The 26,150-nt window shown below is 38.3% G+C and overlaps 1 protein-coding gene across 4 annotated transcripts in view; it reads left to right on the top strand.

Moving 5' to 3' along the window:
• The window catches only part of SCUBE1 (signal peptide, CUB domain and EGF like domain containing 1), a 220,980-nt gene that overhangs the window by 34,430 nt on the left and 160,400 nt on the right, over positions 1–26,150 (top strand). For all 4 annotated transcript variants that reach the window (XM_075507209.1, XM_075507200.1, XM_075507192.1 and 1 more), the window contains exon 4: positions 22,110–22,244. In XM_075507209.1, the coding sequence (XP_075363324.1) occupies positions 22,110–22,244 (135 nt within the window). The remainder of the gene's footprint in view (positions 1–22,109; positions 22,245–26,150) is intronic.

Below are 26,150 nucleotides of genomic sequence, written 5' to 3'. Positions count from 1 at the left end.
AAGGAATACTTGGACAATAAAACAGGGTAAAGAAACAGTTATGAGTAATAGCTGTTTACAAAGGGGAGGGACACAGCCACGTACAGAGCAGGATCTTAATTGCTTCAGCAGTCTGAGGATTTTGGGATCTGTTTTTTTGATTCATGTCCATTGCTCTGGTTTAAATAGGTTGGGTTTATCCTATAAGCTAAAAAAGTATATGTTTTGTTTTGAAATTTCTTCACACCAATTACCTGGAAATGAACTTTGACTGCTATATCCAGTTTCCCATACCTGCTTACTTGGTAGTCATTTTAGCTAAATCCTAGTGCCTAGGGACTCTCTTTCACAATATTCCCAATATAAATGCAATGACCAGTGTTTGGTACGGTCCCAAATTCATTTCAAGGCTATGTTTATAAAGCAGTGCGGAAAAGGGGTATTTTTTCTGTGTCACGCAGCCCCTTTACTTTGGTAAAAAGTGAGATTCTTTGCAACAGAAGTCAAGAAATCAAGTAGTGAACCAGAAATAATAAAGTCCAGTAACACCAGTCTGCGCTCACTGAAGCTATGGACAACTAGAATTTCTGAGCAAGGATTTGGTTAGCCTTTCAGTAGATGTATTTCCTACTGGGTTCATTTTCAAACTGAGTAATATTTGTTCAGATGGATTATATATCCTGACCATTGACAGGCTTTTGACTCAAACTTCCAAATTTAATTTGTTATAGAACAGACTAAGTAGATTTATTTGCCTCAACCTGAGGTGGTCAAATGCTTAATTGTGCAAGAGGTATTTCTTATACAAAGAGTAGCCAGACATTCATTTAAAAAAGAAAGAAAAACTCTATTTATACGAATGTTCATAAATATCTCTTAATAAAACAGGACACAAACATAATCAAATAGTTTGACTATTTGGAATTCAAACAACTGTGCACGTACATTGTTTCAAACAGCTTGCCATTTCCAACTTTGTAGGGAAAAGTAGGTTAGCAAGTGTGAACAGCAAAAGGAGTGACCTGATAAAGGATGAACCCTTCGGAAGATCTGTGGAATTTATTTGGACCCCTGCTGTCTGTGTTGTTGTTTTCTAGTCATGATACATACAGGCTGGACCTACAGAGGTCCAAATTTCTTTTCATTGATATCTATTCATCCACTTCGGGGTTTTTGGGGAAAAAAAAGGCCTACAATAATATAAAGCATTGTGCTTAACAGGTGGCTACGGTTGAAAGTATTGATCCAAAGCTAGCCAAGAGATCTTTCAGGTTTTTTAGAATCATTGTCTGCCCATACTCATGATCTACTCCGAGCTGACTTTTCATGTTACCCCAAAAATGTTAGGAGCCATGTTGCTTCTAGAAAAGGTTCAGTGAACAGATGAGTGGGAATAATGGCAAAAGGCTCCCTTTCTCCCAGTGTGCAACTTTATGACATTAAAAGAGGTCACAGTTGCTTTTCTAATTTTGAGACCACGGACTGGGGAAGTTTCTGTTCCTCAAATGCAGATTGAATATTTACAACTAATGAATGGTCTTTAATATGTCTCAGTAAAATAACTGCTTTTACTTAGAGGCACTGAGAAGGGAATCAAAGCACATTGCTCTTTCTCCCTTCTTTAAAATCTGAGTGAGTTTGCTGAGGATGAAAGTGTCTGGTTTTAAGGTCTCAGACTAAAGTCTTTAATCCTGACAGTGGCCATGCGAATCTTGCTATGACTGCCTGTTGTGTGCTAACTCAAATTTGGGACACCATTGCTTCATTTTTCTGTCATCATTTGGTCCCTAGCTGGCTGCTGGTGTTATCAGTTATACTGACTGCTGGGATAGCCTGTTTGTGCCCATTAGCATGGTATGAGTTTTGGAAAGGGGGACATTCTAGTCTTTTGACTTCTGGAGTAGTTGTATTTCCCTTCACTTATGCTACCAGAAATGTAATGCAGTTGGCTGTTTTTAAGAGGATGCAGTGAGGTCTCAAATAAAAAACAAACCTTGTATTTGCATATGATTAAATTAGTATTTCTGTAACCTTTTGGAAAATTTTCCCAGCATGTAAAACTTGGTTAATTTATTCCAAAGATATATATATTTTTTTTTTCCCCTCCATGAGGAAATTAGGCATTGAAAAGAATCAAAGTTTTGATGAGTCCAGTGGTTTCCACCTGTTCTCGCTTTTTGAGAAACCACTTATTTTTCATGGATTATAAAGAGGCAAAGAACTCTTCATAAGATTAGTGACAATGTTTTTCACCTTTCAATGCATTCTTTCACTGATTTCTTCCCCCTCTCCCCAGGACTTTACAGAAGTGTCAAAAGGAAGATTGCTAGTTAGGTACCATTTCATATATTCTATGTATCAAGTTTATGTTCCTCTTAGAAAAGGCATGTAATATTTGATCAGCATATAAGTCTGTATACACATTAAGTAGGGCTGTAGTGGATCTTGTATAGAATTATGTCATTGCCATAGAATTTGTAGATGAGCCTATAAAAGTTGCGGTAGGTTGATTTTGAAAACCCTGCCTGAACAGTCTTCTCATACAGCACCATGGATGTGTATGTGCTTGGACAGAAGATTTGCTAGGAGTGACCCAGCATCAGACTACACTATTCCTACTTCTCCCCAACCTTTGGCCTTCCAGGCATTAATGCTGGGGTCCATTTCGTCAGCACGTGGGGAGCCAGGCAGCAAGAACTCTTAGGGGGCAATTTGACTGCCTAAACATTAGGAGCCTCATGCCAGTGAGGACACCCTGGAGCTGGCAGATGTGATGTGAGATCTACAGGAGTAGAAGATCTGGAGTGTGAGATGGAGGCTAGATGGGATAATATAAGGAATCTTAAAATGGCACCTGACTTGATGTTTAGACAGCTGAATTGCTCTCTCAGTGACTTGGGCTGTATTTTTATCATACACACATCAACAGAAATGTTTGTCTAGTGATTTTAGATAGAAGGCCTAGGGATGGAACCCCATGATAGTTCACTGATAGTCCTGTAGGCCATCTAGGAACCTCTAGGAAGCAGGCTGTAATGGAGAAGACCATTATAGGAGGATTTCTGCATCTCTTGTTTGACTGAAGTCTATGCAAAATCTTAAGCCATCTCTTCTTGACAGGATTTACATTCCTTTTTAAACCTTCACTGGATGTCTTTCTAGTAATGTCAGTATAGAAAGATGATTACATCTTCTTTATAAATAACAAACTTGGAGTATTCACAACTAATGAGATCAGATGCGGTTGACAGGTTAAGTGTTTTTTCCTGAGTTTTTGTTTCAACATTTCTCTCTTTCTAATCAAGTGAAATTTCTTATTTATTTATTTGTTGGGAGGAGGTGTTTGGTTAAGAATTCACGGCTAAAATTTGTACTGGAAAATGTCCAAAACTGTCCTCAGGGGAACTCAACTGGCTTTCTATTTGACGTTTTTATTGAGGAATTTCTCAAATATAACATGAAATGACACCACAGGGAATTCAAACTATGATGAGATCCTTGTCTGGCTAAAAATAATTTATTTTAGCACTGTAATCACTTGAAATAGCAGTAGTTCTTTCTCAAAATTGCTCTAAATTCTGCTCAGTGGATGCAAGACTAATATTTGGTCTCATGCAATAGGTTTTCTTTTTCCTTCATTGGAGACCAGTCATGAAATATGTTTTCCCCTCTCATATATGAAATACCAGTCTGTTTTTTTTAACAAGCAATTAGCTCACTGGTCCAGATGTTTTTTCCTGTTTGATCATTTTTTCTCCATGGTCTTACTGATAAATTGATTTTTCCTTCTTTGTGTCTTTCACATGTTGAGGCATGCTATCAATTTTTGTTCTTTTTTGCCTTTAGGAGAGATTATGGCATAAGTGATCATCCTTCCTATTAGTGCCAAACACTTTACCCATCTCTTCTGTAGTAAATTAGAATCTGTTCTCAGATATCTGGTAAAATCTGTGAATCTTTACTACAGAGTAGCAATGGATAAGACTCACACCTTTAAAACTGGTTATTCAAAATATACTCCCTGCTCTGATTCAGCATGACACTTAAAAGTGTTCCTAATTTGCCTATTTTGTTTTTACTTTCTTGGTTTAATATTAAGAAGACTGGACTTTTGTATACGTGTAAGTGCATTGTTGGAGGCCTCTTTGGCAGTTGGGCATACTTGTACTCTGTCTTCGCATCCTCTTGGAGGCTTTCGGTAAGACAGATAGCAGAGGAGGTAGATTCAGCCTGGTGTTGTAAGCCTGGGTGTTGTACAAAGTGAGATACATGATGGATGGGGATGCCATAGAGAAGGCTTGAGAATTTGTCTTTCTTTTCAGTGAGAATTTCAGGGGAGCTTGGCATAGCTGCCACTATGGTGACTCCAGAATGTACCCAGGGGAGTAAAGAGAATTTCCTGGGTTTTTTAGTTTGCTTTCAAGCTATTGGGATAGGAATTGTCATATCTAAAGAAACCCTCTGCTCCTTCAGCAGCGGTAAGGTTTCAGCTGGTGGAGGACTGTTCAGTTTAAGGCATTGCACTTGGATGAAGCCAAAAGAGAGCAGTGAAAATAATGGGTGATCTAGAAAACATAGAATCATAGAATATCTTGAGTTGGAAGGGACCCATAAGGATCATGAAGTCTAACATGGCTAATGTCAGAAGAAAGAAAGAAAAGGTTTTCTTCTAGGGAAGAGAAGATGAAAAAGAAGACGCAATAGTCATCAAATCAAAAAAAGGCTGCTGCAGAGATTAGATCTTTACTGTTTTGTTTTTGTATCCCCACTGAAGTGAAATAGGTAGTGCAATAGTATTTGGTTACTCCACTTAGGAAATTCAGAAAGAGCATTGAGTTATTTTTCCTTTCTCCTGAGGATCTCTCGTGTGGAATATCATTATCTTACATTAATCTCTCTCCTACTGTATAAAAATGTAAGCTCCTGGGAGAGTGTTATGTGCTGTGTTGGTCTGAAGCATCACCAAAGAAGAGAGTTCTGAAGCTTATAATGGATTACTAAACCTTGGGATTTATCCAGGAAAAGCTTGCTAGAAACCTTGCTGAAAGCAATTGTTGCTGGTATTCCTGACGAAGTCTTACAAATTTATTCAGCATCTGCAAATAGAAAGTGGAAGAGAGTGCCATAACCATTTGGATCAGAAAGCGGAGAGCCTTGCTTTGCAAAATTTCCTTGCCAAAGGGCTCATATCAGCTGATACTCCCACTGTTCCAAGCCTTCTGGAATTCATCTACCTCTGATCAGAAAAAATGAGCAAAGAAGAGTGTGCAAGAAAAATATGTAGCAACAAGAGCTGACTGTCATTGGTTCTTCTTTGAGAAAACCACGTAATACCTCCTCCACATTCTGCTCTTTTGTCCTTTTTTCCTGGAGGTAGAGTTTTGTGTACATACAGTTAGGGAGTTCTTCCTAAAAAATCAACACAACTCATTGTTTTCTGTTTGTCTAACCAAATCTGGGTGTGAAAAATATTTCAGATTAAAGAATGGAATTGCACGGAGTGATGATTTTTTGTTTATCTATTCAGATATGAATAGCTATGAAGTGCTACTCATCTCTTTCTGTTTTGTGTGGGGGTTGTTTTTTGGTTTTTTTTCTATTTTCTCCTTACCTCTTATTTGTGATAGTCTATTTTTAATAGGGAGTAAGCATTGCTTTTTTACAAAAAAAGTTCTTGCTTCCCGGTTGCACTAATCTTAACTCTGCTTTCTTCTAAAGATTAGCATAGGTTTCATTAAGTCCTCTGCTCTTTATAATTTCTCTAATTAATAAGTGTGCTCAAGAAGGTTGTAAACTCTTCTTAGAAACCATCAATAAAGATACAAAGGAGCATGGTCAAAAAAATTATCATAATGTATTCAGAGATTTATTTATTTTATTTATAGGTTTTTCTGTGGTATTAATTACTGTGATATAGGAACATATGTGAACACCTTGTAAATACTAATAGATTTGTCCTCGGAAAATCCTGTAAGGAAAAGAAGTATAATTTTCATTATTTTTTAGATTAGGATCTAGGGCAAACAGATTAAGTTACTTCTCGGTCTTCACACAGGATGTCTGGATGTCTGCAGCATAGCCAAGAACACAATCCTTACCTTTCTGAATCCCTGCTTACACACTCTTATTTCGAATATTCTGTGTAACTTTCATTTCTCTTACAGAAAAATAACAATTACTAAATTTGGACATCTATAATATGATATCTCAGTTGATTCTCTTGTATGTCAGACCTCCTGAAAATAACTACAAAAATAGGTTTTGATGATCCAATATAGTTTATGGTTCTTCAGCAGTTAATCCTGTGTCTGATTGAAAAGAGTCCTGGGAAGCAGAGTGAACTTCTGATTATAAATCAAGCCAGAAATGCAATTACTAGTGTGCATTATAGATTCCATGGAGCTCTCTGCAAGAGCTGAATGTTCAGTATGGTAGACAAAAACACAAGCACAATGTCAACTGTGAATTCAGTAGCAAAGAGTTGAATAGCAATGTCCTGGTTATGTCCATAATCTTGAAGGTGTGCTTTGGGCAGAAGGCCTGATTTTCCAGCCTGAAAAATTGACATTACTGTTTTATTTGTCTGTTCTCAGATGCTATTTTGCATTTCTTGACAAAGTGACTAAGTCATGTGGAAGCCCCTGTGGGAAAGGAGAGGTGGCATTTTTCCCTGGAGCAACTGAACCTGCTCCAGGAGTGGTACCAGTTTGCCAGCTCTGGTAGGTGCAGCAGAGCAACAATCGCAGCAAGGCATTTAGGAGCCTGCAGCTAAAGGAGAAACTTCTGAGAGAAACCAGGAGCAGATGGTCACAGGCCTTGAAGTAACATCTGCGTGTTATAAAATGGGCCTTGGGATCCCAAATCGGTATAAAAATTAGGTTCATGTTTGAAATCGCACAATTTCTTTTCTTCTAAGGTCTGAGGTTAGGATCTAAACCCAAGTTACTGTCTTGCAGTGCTCCTTTAAAATCTCTTGTCTTATTTTAAGAGAGGAGAGGTTTCAACCCTGGCATGTAGGCTTAATTCCTGACTGTGTAGTAGTAATCCACAATCTGACTCAGATGACAAAAAGAACATTAATATATACGCACGTGTATGTATAACACATCATAGCGTTCATCTGCTTTCAGTGAATGTTCCAGTGCTCTATGTTTTTCTTTCAAAACAAACCCAAACCAGTTAGAACCCCAAATCTACCTATTCCTACCCTTCTGTTTGTCTGAATATATGCACTGGGGTGGGGGATTATGGCTTAATCTGCCTATCAACATGAAGAGGGAGGAGAGTTGCAAGTGTATGAGAAATCATTTCTAAAGCTCCCAGATGTAAAATATCAAGAAGTGGTACATAACTCATTTAGGATTGCATAATCACTGGTATGATTAAAGAGACCAATGTCTTCCTTTTAATTTAGCTTTATTTTTCTTCTTCTCCAGACAGCTGTGCACAATGTGTTGCTTGCTTGAACTCCAAATGAATGCTTCTATTACTGATGTTTATTTTTCTTTATGTTTCCCAACCGTTCAAATAGATTTTTTTTTTTATGTGAATATTTTTAATACAAAACTAAACAGCTTTTGGAAAGTTGTTTTTAGTTTCATAAAAACAAATATTTTAAAGAGAAGCTGAAAAATAGTCCATTTTCTTGGCTGTCTTCCAGTTTTCCTTGCCCTTCTTTCCTGATTCCAGGAGACCATTAGGTGAACCGACAGTTAAGTATTGTCCTCCTCTAGCACATCAGCAGGGCCTCTAATAATATTATCAGTCATAAGCTTTCTTCCAGATTTTCATGGTTGCTAATCTTAAGCTCCTTGGCAGATGGAGGAGGGTTGAATAAACCAAATAGCCTTCTTTTCATAACTCTTCATTTTTATTAACACACATGTAAAATTATGGTATTTTTGTAGAGAAAGTTATTAATGTAAATCTTGAAGCTCTTACTTGTTTCCAGTGATTCCAGTGAGAGTTTTGCTTGAGCAGAACTTCAGGACTTGGCAGTTGTTAAGAGAAGGAGGCCAGACTCCCAAATCAGGGCTCAGTGGTTGAGTAGCGGGGATCTGTTCTAAATGCGAGGGGTCCGGTCACAAGATGGGAATGGGGCCCTGTATAATATATATTTGCAGACAGGATGAAAAGTGTTGAAATGCAAGTTTTAACAATAGATGTATCTGTATGTTTGAAACCTTTATGTGTTCTGTATTTCTGCAAACGATGACTGGCAGTGATTGGGTCCTTGGAGCATAGTAAGAACCTTGGGATTAGAGGACCCCTGCAAATGGCGACCCAGAGGTATTAAGCTACTGATCCTCCCCCAGACAAGCTGCAGTGGGTGCATACACAAAAACCCACACTACAAATTGCACAACTGACTGAATTTTAGTGACAAATGCATTCTTTCAGGATTAAAAACTTGAGTGCATTTTTTAAGTTCTTTGTTTTTCAGATGCAAGCCTAAATGACAAAGAAAGTTACTTTCTGATATGTTTCTTCAGTGAACTAATTTTTACCATATTACTGTTTTCAGATCTTTTATCAGTCTTGCTTGGTCTGTACATTAGATGAATGATAACAGCTGTGATTCATCACAGTAATTTAAAGTATCCAGTCTTTGTAGTACAGTGGCATGCATCAACATTTTGTAACATGTACTACTATTCCTCAATGCCTTCCGCTAACTGATGACTAGGTGCTAAGCAAATATGAATAGCTAGGATGATAAGTAAATGTTCTATCGACAATTCTGTATTAGATGTTTACATACAACTTTTGTATATATGTGTTTACTTTTGTTACTCGATTGCCTGCATCTTGTGAGAGTCTTCATGGTGCAAGTGGTAGCAGACAATCGTAGAAATAAGTTAAATCTCTCTTTCAAGATGGGATTATAATATGTTAGTTCTGAGGATCTTCCTCTTCTAAACCTCAGATTTAGTTTTATGGCACCTGGTAACTGCAGAAATTTCCAGACTCTGAGCCATTGCAGCCTCCTCTCTTCATGGCAGGTTCCATGATGGACAGATGAAAATTGTTATCATGGTGTTTGCATTCAAGTTTGAAAAACATTTAACAACCAAGAAGTCAAGCCCTACATTTTTATAAATCTTATGAAGCCCTCAAATTAAGAATCACTTACTTTAAATGTCCTAGGCTATGCTTCAGCTGATGGAGTGTGGATGTCTGCATACAAGCCATCTATCTGTACTCACCTTGGAGTCACTAGAGAGAAATAGGTATTTTGTGTGCATGACTGCCCTCATCCTAAAGTATATATTTACTGTAATTCAGGTGAACTGCTCCCTGTTTTTTCATGGGTGCAGTCCCATGGACTTCAGTTAATCAACATCTTTGAAAACAGGATTGTTGCCATCAGATGTTTGGAGCCCAAAACTGGAGACTAATTTTGAAAACATGTCTATGTTCACTCTGGAAATCCAATTAAAATGTGGGGTTCTCATTGTGATTGATGGAAAGGCCTCCTGATATCCAGCCCTCTCTGAAGCTAGGATCTGAACCCACCACTTTTCTTATCCTGCTTTTTCTATTTCTGTATCTGAAACTTTCCCCGTTCAAAAGTACTCTAATGTTTAGTCACCCCACATTAATCTTTTGAGTTCAAATGAGATATAACTTTCTTTACATGTTAATTTGCCATATGTTTGCTTTCTTAAGCCCATGTGATCTGAGAAGTAGCAAAACAAGTGAGAGTATAAATCAGTGTAGACCCAAGGTTTTTTGTTAGGTATGGGGAAATAATCAAAAGTGTGGAATAAATCTTGGTCGCTGTCAACTATGAAGTTAGATTCTCAGACTGTCATAATAAATTAAGAAACTGGTAGCTATGTGACAGCAGCATCAATCTCAGTCTCTTGTTTCTGCAAGTCTTCTTGTTGTCTGAGTCTTTTTTTTTTTTTTTTTTTTTTTTTTTTTTTTTTAAATACTTACTCCCTGGAGGAGGTAATCAATCACAGTAAAGATTTCTCTACATCAAACGCTCAGGAAAGTAAAGAATAATCAGCTTAGAGTGTGAAGTTAAAATGTATAAGTTAAATCAGTTAAATCCCATATGGATGCTCTTATTTGGTCTGATATGGCTGTAGGTGGCTGTGTCTTAGTTCAACAAAGACAGAGTTTTATTCTACATTATTTATTCTGCGTCCTTACTGCTTTATCTTGTTTGTATTAGTTTCGTATCTTTTGTTAATTCATCTTAACTTTCTCAGAATAGCAAATTTCTAAGCCACTGTGGCCTATATTGGTGTATACCTTAAGAGAAAAACTATAAAATATATTAAAATTAACCAAAGCTTTGGGAGCCACATTGTGTTTAGCTCTTACTTAAGGCAAGGGAGAACATGTATTCACCTGAGGATGCAGGGTGTGTTTACACATAATGGGTGTGTTTACCTATCAGATGTGTATGACATTCAAGCCTTCCCTCATGGAAAGGAGTCTTTGTCAATCCTAGAAATTACGTAGATCCAGTTAAAACACCAAATTCATATGGATTACAAAAAGACATCAGACAAAGTGGAGAGCAGTGAAGTCATCTGATCTCTGATTTCAAATATAGTCACTGTCATTATACTATGCTTAGAATGTAATCAATTCTTGGCAGTGTTGATTTATGATAAACAGTATGATTTATACAGTCAAGAAATAACCATCAAAAAGAATAGCTGCTGCATAATTGCTTTCTGTATTAGGCAATGAAACAATACTCTTTTCCAGTATGGATGAGTACCAGATGAAAGGTTGGTAGTGAATTTCCTTGTTAAGTAGATTCCAGGGTCTCAGCTTTCTGTAGTGCCCTGCTTTTGCTGTCTAATACTTTCCATGAATTTCTGTGTCTTGATGTTACCCTTTTGGCTTCAGTGTACAATGTGCAAACATGAAAGTTTGAATCAGACTACAGGACCAATATAGAAGATTATTTTTACTGCTTCCATTACCTTCTGCAGACTTCAAACAGATCCTTCTCAAGTATCTCAAAATATTCCCTGCATACACGTTCCTTACTGGAATTGTATCAGAGCACAAGATGTAGTTTTGCATAAAAGAGGGGCAGGAAGGAACGTGGACTAGTTGATGGTAGCATTTTTTAATATGACTTTGTGATGACTGTAGCTAACATCTAAATAATAATAATAATTACTCATTAATTAAAACATTAATTAAAAAGTCACTGGACATACTTTACACGAATGATTGTTTAGAGAATTTGGAAGGTTTAGGATTAAAGCAAAATTTATGATTATGAGGCCTTATGGGATATGGAAGGAAATGTTTGGAAACAATTGAAATATACTTTGTTAAATAAATAAGACTGGAGTGGACATATGATATTGTGCTGTAAGACAGGAGCAGAAATGAGAGTCAGGGCAAAGCTTTTCCACTCCATCTTAACATAAGAAAATTCTAACTGAAGAGAAAGTTGCTACAGCAATGAGTATTAGGCTATAGTACAGCCTCTTCAGCAGAGTGGTCATATCTTAGTTAAAACAGAATGGAAGTAGAATGGAAGAGTTCAAAAGAATGGAAAGATGTATTTGCTGAATTTATTCAGACAGCAGTGTTACAAACACTCCTCAACAAGACTCGGGCATCCAGGGTTCTGGGAGCCTCTAGCTTTGTATACTGTTGGTCATATGTTAGTGAGCATACTTTCATGGGTTTTATTCCTCTCAGGAGAAGAGCTGTGCAGAGAGGCAAGATTTCATTGCAAGACCTTGAAAATTGACTTTACTTTGAAAATTTTGAATATAAAATTGTATAGTTCTTCACGGGGAAAAATGTGGGGGGTTTTTATTGTAGGGTACACCGTTTTTCATGCTAATCTTTTTCTTGTATTAGCTATTTTATCAGACAACATACTAAATAGGGAAAACTTGTAGGTGAAATTTTTTATAATTCTTTTTGATTAAATAAGCTTGAATGGGAAAGAACTACATTTTTCTACAAGATTTTTTTTCTCCTACAGAGTTTCTCCAATGTAGTGTGTTTATAAGTATACAAGCAACCTGAAAGTGAGGTGATCTATTTTTGTGTATCTGAATCAACAAAAAAATCCCTAAAGTGATTTTTTGCAAGTATCCCTAGTGTTTTACTATTGTGACCAATACAGGCTGAAAAGTTTTCCACTACTGAGAACTTCTACTGTTTTATTAAAGTACCAGAGTCATATTTTTCAGATACATATTAGAAATAAAGACTAGCAATATTTCAGTGTTACCTTCTGAAAAAGTTTTTTCAATTTAATATCATGAGTATATGTGTTGGTATATTTAGACTTAACTGGGGAGCTTGAATGATTTCCTTTGAAAAAGTTGAGAAACTTCATTAGTTTAATTATTTCTGTCATTTATTTTGAAGGCATAACTAAGAAACTCTTCTGAAATTAGTCAAGAGACACAATAAAAATTACTAATATGGCAGCAAAGAATGGGTTCTGGATCCCACTAGTGATTTATAGTGACAGGCTTGGAGCTGCACTTACAGGACAGGGAGCCAGACTTTGTCATGTGACTTACGAATCATTTAGAGCTTGGTTATATAAGATGCCATGCCAAGCACCCCGATCCCAGTGCATCCAAACTTTTACGTGCACACCAGGTATGAGTCATGATATCCGCTGCCTGGGCAAGTGCAGCATTTTCTTTAATAGGCCTGAGACTGTCTATATGCCACCGAATGTTATTCAGTACTTACAAAAACCTCTGAAACATCTTAGGGAAGTCTAAGAGACTTGATTTTACTCACTTTAAAAATAACTGGAAGAACTCCTCCTAACTATAAATGTCAGTATTGATTAGGCTCTGAAGGGACCACAGGCTCAGCCTGTTAGTGACTGCACATCGAAAGAATGTGAAAACTCATTCTTGTGCTCTGAAATGACATGAATATCCTGGGTATGGACTGAGTTTTGCTTTGAGTGTTTGAATTTGAAATCAGAACTCGAAGAAGAACTCTGGGAAAATGAGCTCCAAATAAAAAGGTTCCAACAAGCGTCAACTTTTTAGTTTCACACAGGCTACATGTCTGAGAGGAACTTCAGGGACTCCAAGTTGCAGAATTTGTCAGTGGACAGTCAGTCCATTTGCCTTAACATGTAAATACTTCTCCCTCTGACTTACAGGTTGTACTTACTGTACAACTGATGTTGGTACTTACTTACCAACATCAGATATCTTAGAGTAAAAGGTAAGAAGGCTTTTAGTGGAATAAGTTGCCCATAGAAACCTCTGCATGATTCCTGTCATTTACAGATTAACTTGTGCATGAAACACAAGGTTTTCTCTCTTGTATATGTATTTAACTTACCTGATGCAACTGCAAAGTGAGTAGATGGATTAACTTCCTATTTTGGACACTGATAACAGAAGACCATGACTCCTAAGTACTTTGAAGAAAAAAATGCACACTGTTATATAGCTGTTACAGAATTCCATTTATGTGTTCCCAGGTGCTGGTGAAAAGAATATACAGCTCTGGTGAATTTCATGGGGAAGGTGGGGATGAAGTGGTTGTTTGTTTTGATTTATTTTGGGTTCTTTCTTTGTGTGTTTTGGCTTTACACTACCATGCCAGCTCCAAACTTACTAAATTCATCCCTTCTTTACATAGTTATGACGTTCCTGAAGACAGATTTCTTGACCGCTATTGCTTTTTATTGATAATTCCCAGCACTCTTACGGATCAAGGCAATGCTGATGTCTCTTTATAAGACATGCAAGTGGCTGATGGTGTTCATCTGTTGAGTTGCATAGCACTAACACAATTTACTGCAGCTTACATGTGCTAGTGGGTGGCTGCTGCTTAGCTGGTGCACAGGTGTCCAACTGTTTTCTAAGGCTGTTTTCTTAAAACCAGGTAGTCAAAACAAACCAACCAACCAGTCCAGCTTGTACTGTGTAACACAGCAGAACTAAGTTGAGTGGTAAGCTAGTATTGCCATTCCATATAAAAAAGAAGTTAATGTTTACTGTAAGATCTTGAATATCTTTCAGGTATTTCTGTCAAGAGAAATCAGAGAAAATATTTGTTCTAAATACTGCTTTTTGTGTTACTCATGTTTAGGAGAGTGGAAATGCTGAACTAGTTTTCCTGGTGGCATAAATGCCCATTTGCCCAAACATTTTGTGCCAGGTGAAGCATTCATTCACTGAAGATGTACCTACTGAAACTATTCAGAAACTGAGGTTGCATTTACAAAACACTTTTCACTGATGGAGATACTTTCAGGAAAATTTAATTGTTTTGCTATGACCTACAGGAGCAATTTCAGCACTTCCAAAACATTTTCAGCATTTTCCTGTTCCCCAAAAGTTTAATGTGTAGATATGTGCCTGACTAAGCCAGTGTTTCTCAGCTCCTGATATAGTTCTCTTTTCAGTGTGTTGAAGGTTGTGCTTCAGACTCTCTTGTTTCTTCCACTTTTCTTGGACTTCAAGTATTGATGTAGAGAGTGAGAATGATTTCATAGCCTACTGGGTGCTGCAATGCTTAGTTTAAAATCCCTCATCTGAATCTAGAGATTCCACTAACTGTGTTACTGATAGATAACAAAGAAAAACATGAATCTAGCCACTTCCTTGGCGTTTATTAACAGAGCTCAGGAACAAAATGCTTCATGTTGTATAGACCTGGAAAACGTTACCAACTTGAAAGGAAAATATTGTTTCATTTTTCATGTTAAGTTATATGCTTTGTTTGACCCACAGCAAAATATTTTTCTTTTTTGTAAGAAAAAAATAAAAACAAACAAAAAAAGGCAGTTTTGAGTTAACCCAAACCAGATTTTTCTGATCCTGGCAGGGTCTGTAAGTAGATGTAAAAGGAAGCAGGTATAAGTGATAGTTATCTTGGAAGAAGGGTATAGAATACTGCTTCAGTTGAGCCTGCAGCAGTTAATGATGCTCTAGAGAAAGCCCAGGGGTAAGATAAAGTAAGGGACGTTACGATAGTAGACTGGATAATTTATTCATCTTGTCCCAAATTTTTCCTTCAGTTGATCAGGACTGCTGCTTTTTTGCATCTGTAATTAACTTCCCTCCATCTAGTTTATGGAGGATTCTTAATCCAGCATTGCAATTTGGAGTGCCCTACATGCAGCTAGATGTCAGTGGGAACTGCAAGCTTATTGCTAATGGGGCCGGGGCTGTCCAAGCCTCACAGTAAGAGCCTCATGCCAAGCTGGAGGCTGCTGGCATTCCCTAGATAGTGACACTGTACATGAAAAGAAGCAGGATCAAATTCATACAGATTTGTTTTAAAGCCCTGTATCAGAAAAATGGAAAACTTACTAAAAAATAATTGATTGGGAACTTTGTTGTGTTTAGGCACTGTTGTCAGGAGGCCACCATGTGTACGTGTCTGTCTAAAAATTAGACGTGATTACCAAGTGAGAGGATAGAAGCTACAACTAAGATGTCACATTAGGAGCTTGGATGTTTATTTTGGAAATGCTAAAAGCTGTGAAAAGGGTTTTGGTGTCTTAAAAGGACAGACAGTGGTGCCCAGTTGTTTAAGAAAGGAATAAACAAGTGATGTCAAGAGACTTGAACTTGATGCAATATTCACTCAATGTCTGTGGGGCTGTTTACTTCCGCTCAGCAAATGGGCAGGCATCGCATGCAGCAGAGTTAAGCTCTTGTGTTAAATGAATATTTTGTATGCTATACATAGCAAAAATGTCTGTTGCAGCTGCATTTACACTGTGTTTGTGTAGTATGAAATTTAAGGAATTACACCGTATGTCACAAAATAGCTACAGAAAAATTATTTTAAGCATTCCTTTTCAAGTTGCGCACATCTATAACTGTGCAGGCAAAGACGAAGCCTAGTCAGTGGGTGTTGAGGTGACAGGTGATTGTAGCCCATTAAGCGATGGGATTCTCTGGGACAGATCATGGGCATCATTTTAGGTGTTGTATCCTTGTATGTAAGAAGAGTGGTTCTAGGGATCAATTCATTGATCATTTTAGAATGATTTTGTATTCATCACCCAAGAGCATCCTTGTGATTAGTACTTCATGTTTCTCTTCTGTAAAATGTGCTTTATTTTTCAGGGAAAGGTAATTTTTCACACTTTTTGATTCTTTTAATATTTACCCCAGTAACCATTTACTGCTGTAGGATCCGTTTTCTTGCAAGTGGATCTTTTCTCAGCAAGGGCTCTAGTGAAGACTTCTGCAACTGTGGTAGTGAATTAAGTACTGGATTCAAGGGTGTGGTGTTCTTTTTCCTTTTCTTCACCACATTTTTCGGTTTCTGAAAGAAGGGAACAAAAAGCAGAATTCTAGCCTTATGTGCAAATAGTAGAAAATTTGGGCCCTGCTTTTAAATTCTTGGTGAAGTCTGATTTCAGATCTCCTGGAGATATGAATGCTGTGTACGTAGGTAGTAGTGTCTCTTTCTTCTAATATTTCCCTTTGTATGCTCAGATAAAGTTGGTCTAAGAAAGGTGGTTTAGCAGTTATTTCAATTAGCAATGATTCCTGTTTCCAAGCCCCATCAGCTGATGCAATGAATCACCCTCCCTACCTTGACAGCATGTCGCTACTTGTATGACCATTCCAGCAGGAGCACCTGCCTACAACCTCTAATCTGATACCATTTGTGTCACTCCTACATGCCAGATTTACTCTTTGGGCTTCCATAGCTATCTTGAAATCAGATCTTCCAAGACACCCACTCCAAAAGAGCATCATGGTACTTGGAGGGAATGAAATAGAGAAGTGAGAAGAATATGTGCCAAACGTTGCTGTCATTAAGGTTAACTTCTAGAAATGAGCACTTTTTGTTTTAAACATGATATACTGAAGTGATTCAGATTGTCTCTGTAATTATCATATTTGTGTATTGCAGTGCTTCAGGGCTCAAAATAGATGAGGTAGACAGTATGAGGCTGAGGGGGATCTGTAACATCAAGAAAGATGCAGAAAAGGCAAGTAGGGAATGAATATTTACTGTTTCTCACAATAATGGGATTAGGGGGCATTCATTCAGACTCTGAAGCAGCATGTTTGAAATAAACAAAAGGATGTCTTTTTTATGTAACTCGTAATTAAATCGCAGAAGTAATTGCCCCATCATGTTGGGTTCAGAAGAGATTAGACAAATTCATACAGGAAAGATCCAGCAGTGACAATGGTGTAGCAAGTGATTTAGGAAGGTTAGTAAGTACGTGATTGCTGAAAGCTGGGAGAGTATGCCAGCAATGGTTCTGTCCCATCTCTACAGTCTTCTCCTGAGTATCAACTACAGGGCAGTGTCAAAGAGAGGATGCTGGGCTAGATGTTCTTTTGGTATGAGAATAACTACGACTATAGTAAATCCAGGAATGTGATTTTTTTTAATGAGACTTTCAACCGGCTGTCTGACTAGAAATACTCAGAATATAATTATTTTAACATTCCAGAATCAGGCACTCATATTTTCTGAGTTTGCGGTTGCTGCTCATTTCTCTTACAAATACAGGATATCCTCAGTGGTGTTTTGTTGCTAACATTTGAGGAAAGTCTGCACTATTGCTATCAATAGTTCTATCATGATGTTCTGCACTGGTAAAATAGGCATCTTAGAGAAATCTTCCAAAAGTTTCAAAGAGTAGCTTAGAGAAAAACTGGCAGGATCAGCTCCCTGGATCATGAGTCAAAGTCCTGTTTTTGGAAGTCTCCAAAGAATCTTAATGCTATAGTAAGTGAATGGTACTGTGGCTCCCAAGTGCTTTGGAGACTTTGAAAATGAGACGACTCAGATTTCTGAGGAGCCTAAGTGCTTATGAAAATGCTGACGTGAAAGAAGAATGTCAGAAGGAAGGAAGAGAAGATCATGGGAGGAAGTGGACAGTGGACATACTGTTCTTGTCATTGACTCTGTGTAGCGTTTCCTCTTTTTTATCTTCCTGCTTGTGGTTTTGGTTTCAGGTACCCTTAACAAACTTTTCTCCCTTGATGGTATCCAAACAGGACACTTGATCAGAATAGCTTCTTTAGGCCAAATACTGGGGGAAGCTCTGAGCCAGATCAGGGTGAAATACCAGTGGAGCTAGTTTGAAAAGTTCATCAGATAAATTAAATGAGAAACTGAAAACATTTGTTTATTTAATAAATAAAACATCCATCTTTATCAACTGTAATGTTTCCTACCCTTTGATACTGTTCCACACTATTGCTCTCTAGAGGATCTCATCTTACCAAGATACAGAACACAAGTTTGATTATGTGAAGGCAGTGAGCCAAAAAGCTAGAGGTCTTATGCAAATTCAGATATGCATTAATTTGCATAATGCTTCTGCTGTATAGATATATCTGTATATGTATGTGTATATATATATGCATCCATTATCTCTCCTGCTCTTTTGAAAGATAATTCTCCTTTCCCAGCCTCTCCCTGAGCTGGCTCTTTCCTTATTCTTCGTTGTCCTTGATGATGACTGGCCAATTTGAAGTCCAGGCCCTCATCTCCCTGGAAACATAGGTTTGCCATTCTGGTCTAAACTCTGTATAAGCAATTCTAGCTCTTGTGCTGATTGTAATCTTGGCTATTTATTTCTGCTTATTTGGTAAGGAGTAGTTAAGGGTTGTGGAAACTGAGTTATTTCTAGATGCTTCCATCAGGGATTGTCTTTGGTAGACATAATCACAGGACAGTTCTTTGCGATGAGGGTTACGGAGAATGGCTTAAGACATATATTCACTTTCTCCTAGTTTTTCCTCCTCTTTTTGAGGATGAGGGTTGGAGCAGCCATGTGGGATAACCATCTGAGCTCAGCTCAGGTGAGAACATTTTTCCATCTTTTTGTGAGTTTGGATTGTGTAGGTTTACTGAAACGTTGCTCCAGCTTCCACCCTGGGATCATCAGTAGGATTTTGAGGCTCAGCTCTCCCGTAAGCAGTGGATAATGTACTCCAGGAATCAGCACACTGCCAGGTGGTGAGGCCAAGCCGGGTGAAAGAACTTTTGCCAGATAAGGAGCCTATGGAGTGGATTTGAGCTTCCATACAGCAGTTTAAAGGAAGGGAGACCTGCACCTGCTGCCTTGGGGCTGCTGTCCTCAGGGAGACAACCCTGGTCCTGGATAAGATGACCAGTGGTAGTTGATTTTGTGCAAAAGGTTGCCAAAGACAACGTGTCTGTCTGCTCTAAAGAAAAAAAAAAACAAACCAAAATTTTATAAAGAGTAGAGTAATAAAGAAAGTGAGCTTTGTATTTGTGCTCAATAAATTTACAAATTTTTACAATGGGTTTAGTTGGGGCTTAGAGTAGGTGTTTGAGTGAAGGGATTTTACATCATAAGTGACTTTTTCCCTGTATCTAGAGTTAGGCCCTGGGGTGCAGGCCTCCAGCAGGTGTAAACTGTCACACAGAGTGGCAACAACTAAAGCTCCTGAGGATCCACCCTCAGTTTTCCGAAACAGTCAACAGCCCAGTTTGACATGTAGAGCCTCCAAAACTGGAGCCAGAAGAGCTTTATTGAAAACCTAGCTACTTATTTTGGTGTTTATGTGGAACTTAATCTCTAGAAAATCTGGTCCAAAATGCAGTCTCACATATGCTGCATTACTGATGTTTACACGTGCAGCTGGGTAACTTGAGCTGTGTTGAACAAGGGTTGCACAAACAATGAAAGAAAGAAAAGGCCTCTTTGGCAGCTATTTCATTTGTGAGCTTTGAAAAAATTCAGATACATGAAGCAATTATTCTGCCAGATCTACCAAAGCTTGAACTCATTGGAGTCGATGGAGTTCTCTCTCTTAACTTCAGAATACTTTTTTACCCCTTTCTTTAAACTGAGTTTAGAGTAATAGGCTGATCATAAAGCGACTTTATTGGAAAGAAAGTTTACCAAGTAAATAATTCAGTAAATATTTTCCGGGCAGCCACGTCCAATAGATTGCTTGGTATGGTGGATAATAAGCAATACTGCCTTCTAAGACTGCAGTAATACAAAGTGCTCCAAAAAGCCTGACCCTAGTAGGATTGAGGCCTGAGAAGAGAAAATGTTAATCCTACACCACCAGGCCAAGATTTATTGGAAGGCATGTAGTATGGAGATATAGTAGTCCTAGATCCCAGCTGCTCCCTTTCTTCAACTCCTTCTCTTTATAAATGCATATTAAAATAATTTTCAGGCAAGTAATTGAAAACAATTAGAACTTCCTCATAGTAAAACTTTTTAAAGAGTTTAAATTGTAATAACTTTTATTCCAGCATATGGATTTGGGGCTTCATGGTAAATTGAGCTGTCTCTTTACGGAAGTGGTAAATCACCAGCATTTGCTATCAAGAGCAGAAAAAAATGTTTATAAATTGTTGCATTTGTTTCAGATTATTCATCAGAGCTGGAAGGCAATTGTTCAAGTTGCTTTGTGATACTATAAACAGAACGCTGGGAAGGCCGCATACTTTGTAGCAAAATTTTGGGGTTTGTACATGTACCAACTGAGACTTTTTCCTTCAGTAAGTGTTCAACTAATCTTCCAGAGAGGAGGATCTAGATTCCAGTGTGCTGTTTTGAAGGAACAAGTTTGAGTTGGCACTAATAGGGCAGCAAGGCCTGCTGACTCACAGAGGATGGGTCTCACGAAGTTGTCTTATTTATCTTTCCATCTTATACTGCCATAGGCAAGGAGAGTCTTCACTTCTCCTTTTCCTATGCCCTCGCAAACTGCTCTGATGGGGTTAGGAAAAGGTTCAAATGTGGAAGAGAGTAAGAGCTGAGGGTGGGGAGGATTTTGATACAGAAAATTTGATGAAATAGTGCTTAACGTTTCCTGGTAAATAAAAAAAGGAGGACTGTCTACACTTGCATTGTAGTTCAAGACAGGAGGATACTGCCTGGTTTCCCTGGGTACTGCTGTAATTACCCTAGAGCTTTTCTTCTCTGTGAGAAAGAGCTACAATTTCTGTCCCATGAAGCGCAGGCAGCACACCAGCACAAAGAGCAATAGCAGGCTTAGCCGAGCAAGCTGCCGGAACGAGCTGGCGTTCCTGCATTAGTTACCGGCTGAGCTTCTCTAGCATTTCAGAGCTTCCTGGCCTTGCCTGCAAGAGCACTGGCAAAGGCAGCTTGGTTTTACCTTAATGTATTGCAGCCAGTCCTGGAGGAATTAATTTCTGCAGGAGCTGTGCCAGCTCTGCTGAGGTTTTGAATGTTGTGGGTCATTTAGCTTAGTTGTGTTCCCCCCCCCCAAATAAAATGAAAGCAAAACACACACCAACTCATTTGCTGACATGTTGGCACATACTGTGAAACAACTAACTGGTTGCAGAGTCTCCATTAAAAAGGAAAACATGGATTTTTCAGGTGGCAAGTTGCTTTTATCCAAAGAAAAACCAGAAAGTGGATATGATATACCTTTTATGAGCAAAAAAGGAGAGTTGCAAGGTTGAATGTGGGTCAGATATCTTTTAGTGGCAGTGGTTTCCCAATGCTGAAACATATGTCTCTGTTAAACACAACAGCATAAAAACTTTTATGCCAAAGAGAGGTGATGGGGGTAGGCAGGGACTCTCAGAACAGCCAGTAGCTAATGCTGCCTTTGTGGTTTTATATATTTGCCTATTAAAATGACAATACAGACATGGAACATTTAGATTTAAGAAGCCTTCTTTTCATTAAACAACATTAAACAAACTGACAAAGTAGGGGGTTATGACTCCAGTAATTGAAACATGCTGTTCTGTTCAAGACCAGAACTCTATAAAGACTCTTTTCACCCAGTAATGCCCTTTGTGTTTGCCTGCTACCCCTGCTAGAAATTACTGTAGGCCTGAAGTATGTCTTTCCAAGTGGAGTGGGAATGACAGAGTGCAACACCACACTTGGCAGATGGGGTCACAGCCTTTTTAGGACATTAACATTCATTGTGCATTGGAAATCAATTTGCAGCTCAGAATGCATGGAGACTTAGCTGGACTCCCCTCCCCACTGTTTTTTTTATGTTAACTTTAAACCTAGGATGCAGGAAAAAGAATTAGATGGATTAATTTGGATTAACTCTGATAGGGTTCAGGTAGTTTTCATTAGCTTAATTTACAGTGTGCCTTTTCATGGATTCCTTGCTCTTCTAGATGTATATTCTGAATCTGTACATTATCTTGCATTTCTTTTTCCTTCTCTCTTCTAGATGTTGATGAGTGTCAGGATAACAATGGAGGGTGCCAGCAGATTTGTGTAAATACTATGGGCAGCTATGAATGTCAGTGCAAAGAGGGCTTTTTTCTGAGTGATAACCAGCATACCTGCATTCATCGCTCCATTGGTAAGTTTTCAGTGTGTAAATTGTGCTCTTTAGAATAACTGTGTTCAATCAGAAATGCAGAAACTGTTTGGGGGGATTTTTTTTACCCCCAGAGCTCCCAAAATCATTTCACTGGTTGGTTGGAATTGATTGATTCCTCTGCTACCCAAACTTGTAGCAGAGCCATAAATAAGACAGGGGAAAAGGCTTTAGTTCGACATAGAAATGATACTTGGTTCAAACAGCAGGCTCTTTGGGCAGGCAGAGGCAGATTTTCAAATGGCAGCTTTCTGCTTCTGAGTTTCCAGGACACAACAATTTCTCATCTGTTTATTATATAATAGCTCACCTCTCTTCCACCTTAGAAAGCATGGTATCTTAAATCAAAATGAACAACTTGTTGCTTCTGGAAGTTATACAGGTTATGTTTTTTTGTCAGTCATGTAACTCGTTGCTTCATTGCAGATGGATGATGGCTGATCTTATATTGACACAGCATTTTTCTTTGGTTCAGTACCCTGTCTAGGGTGGATTAGAAAACTTCTTCTCTGTTGCCTATGCACTAGCAGTAGAAATAAGGAATCCCTGCAAAACTGTGATCCTTGTCTGCTGCTGATTTTGACTAGAATAAGCAGCTCTCCCTTTTCTATACATGTCAGACATGGAAGACAAGTTTGGGTAGAAAGGGAGAAAAGAAAACAGCATAGCTATAAATCTTTGCAATTAAGTGGACTCTTTATGTGTTCATTCAGACTTCTGGTGACCCTGGCAGCAATGGGAATATATGCTAGCAAACTCATTTACCAATAGGCAATACAGAATGACAAAGTAGCAAGATGAGTCTGGTGATCAACAATGTAAGCATGCTGTAAATTTTAACAAGCCACACAAATAGTTCTGAACTATTTTAACTCACTAAAATTAACCAGAAAATCCTACTTGAATATAGAGTATGAATTTAGTCACTCTATTAACAAGAAAGCAAAATGTTGTAGTGTAGCATCTCAGAAATATAAATTTATTTCTGGCACTGTGTGTCTGCTTACATAGAGTTGTAAAGACAAGTAGTAATTTTGATTTTCAGAAATGTGAATCTCCAGAATATATTCACAGGTCCACTTTTTAGCATGATCGTTAACTTTTAAGCAATTGAGGTATTTTGATTATGACAACAACATACAATTAAGCTCCATCAACCAGTGCATTTTAAAGGTTGTTATCTAATAGGTTTTTAGTCATTCTTTTCAACATAAGTTGTTCAAATTTCTGTCCAGTGTAAAGTAACCCTGACACAAAGGTATCCAATAGAGCAAGGAATAGTAGCTGGAGGCTTAATGAAAACCACTTGCAGAGTACTGCGATACAATCATTATTTCAATTTGCACATTATAAAAATTCCTAGCTGTAATAAAAGAGAATTTAGTTATCTGAGATGGAAACTAATGAAATAAATGAAAAATGAGACTCTGAAGGCAAAAGTTTCTTTTAAGGAATAGATTTATTGAGGGAAAAGGGTAAGTTTTTATGGCAAAGAGGATTCCTAGTTTGCTGGAAGGAGTGGGGGAGTGGATTTGAAGGTTGACTGCTGTATGCACATAATAAATATACATGGGATTAATATATTTGTGTTAACTTGTTTGCAACAAAAATGTCATATAAGTCATGGACATTTAATTTGAAGCAACATCTTCAAATTATTTTAGATCTGAAAAAAACAAGCAACCCACCAAATAGACTGATGGTGATTGCAAAGTGTTTTATGAACAAATGGTTTGTAGCTTTTCAAAAATAAAGTGCCAATTTACAATAACAGCAAACATCACCCTGTAGTGCCATGATCCCCCACACAAATACATCGGGTGGGTATGCTGGAGGAAGGAAATGAAATGATCTGTTTCAGTTGTCAGAGGCGATTGAACTGCAAATAGTAAACATGCATGGTGAGAAAGTAAATGGCTCTTTTAATATCTGTGTTTACTCAGTTTCATCTGTCTCACTTGTAAGCGCCGCTACAGAAGCTGTTGGAACGCAAAAATACGCATCAACATATTTAGACAGAATTGTGCCTAGGGCTAGATTGTGTCTATACCTCTGTTGGTAAACAAGGCTGAAGTGGACAAAGGCACACCACACAGCTAGCATTGCAATCCAAACACAAAGGCGCTGACTTGCCAAGGGCCTTTAGCAAGCTTGTTGACTTTGAGCATAGTAAGATCCATTAATTGCAGTGGGATTACTTTTCTGTCTCTGAAAAATGCATGTGCAGTCACACAATCTCGGTGTCCTTGACATTACCTAAAGTCTCTTCAAGGACTCAGCTAGTCTGAAACAATCAACCACAAGGTTCTTCATGCAGTTCACTACCACCTTTTCCCTTCTGTTTTCAAATGCCTTGGGGGAAAAGGGAGAAGCATTGTAAGGTGCTTAGGATGTACTTAGGGTTGGGATGAGCACGGAATGGAGGGAGCAGTATCAAGCCTAAGCAATGCCCTGTCTGCAGGCCCAGCTCACCTGCCTCGGTCATCAGCAAGGCTGGTGCTGATCACATGCTTTGAGCTCATCAGCACGTTCAAGTGATGTCATAGTTTCAGACTTGACAAACGGCAGTGGATATTCTCTTGGGGGTTGAGCAGAGGAAGGAATATCTCCCTTTTTGCACTAACCAGCCAAGGGAAAGGTGTCTTCTGGTACGAGGCACCCTCCTTAAAATTGTCAGCTGCTGTGTGAATTTCCTCAGCTTCCAGAGATGCGCTGTGCCTGTCACAGTGGTTCGGGGGTATATTGTACCACCGTGCTCCTACCCACAAGCTGTGGTTAAAAGCCACACTGGAATTCAGGTAGGGGCTTTTAATATCATCCTTGTGTCCCAAATGACATGTTTGCTTGCCATCTAGAAGTGTTGTTATTATTTCCTGTGGACAAAAAGGATTAATGACCCACAGAGAAATACGAATTTTATACCAACGGGAGGCCAAGCTGACACTGAAGTCAGGGCAAACCCTGGTTTCCCAGTATTTGCTTTATTTCACTGTCTTCATTATAGGCCTACTGATTTCTTCTGTTTAGTCTCAGTATCTTTGGGGAGGGTACTATGCCCAGTACAACTTACCTAATTTATTTTTGCATAGAACTTAATTTCCCTTTGCTGAGTCAGATTTCAGTACTAGTTTACTCACAGTAATGATGGCAACAACAGGGAGAGAGAATTGGAGGGAGAATGGACTGTAAAAGATACGGAGAACTTAACAGTTTTTTATCTTAGTACATCTTAATTGCAATAGTAGGTGTGAACACTGAATTATACCAGAGACACATTTGTGTTTGTTTCCTCATGACTTAAAAAGAAACCAGAATAAAACAGCTGTTACTGTATCATCTCCAGCTCCAGAGGGAGCATGTGTTTAATAAATGTAGAGATTAGTATCGTACAGTACAGCTATGACTGAGTCAGGTAAGTGGGTTACACCATGTTTTCCCTTAATTTGATGATAAGCCAAAAGCCCCAATTCAGCAAAGCCTCTGGGCACATCCTTAAAGTCCTAGTGATATCAAAGTCGGTTAAAAATCTGAATTGGGCCTAAAAAGCATCAAAATAGACAGAGTTTAGCTATATGCCTGTATCTCCGCTGAAGTTCAGAATGATCAGAATGAAGGGTTCGGTATGTCCGATTTGCATTACAACTATAAAAGGTATTGTGGTCAGGAACCCTGGCTACAAACTGCCTCACCAACTAAAATTCTCAGCTGAAGCGGTATAGAAAGCCATTGCTGTCCCACCTCCAGACGGCAAGTCTCCTAAAGGACAAAGGGTGTTTGCTTACAAGCCAAATACTTCAGGAGTTCTGTGGCTATGAAGACTTCTGTTGTTTTAGATTCCATCCCCTGAATGTCTACCTAAAGCATAGTTATATTAATGGTCTTACATCT

This window comes from Mycteria americana, chromosome 1, assembly GCF_035582795.1.
Source record: "Mycteria americana isolate JAX WOST 10 ecotype Jacksonville Zoo and Gardens chromosome 1, USCA_MyAme_1.0, whole genome shotgun sequence".
NCBI classification, from domain to species: Eukaryota; Metazoa; Chordata; class Aves; order Ciconiiformes; family Ciconiidae; genus Mycteria; species Mycteria americana.
This window is presented reverse-complemented; position numbering and strand designations above follow the sequence as displayed.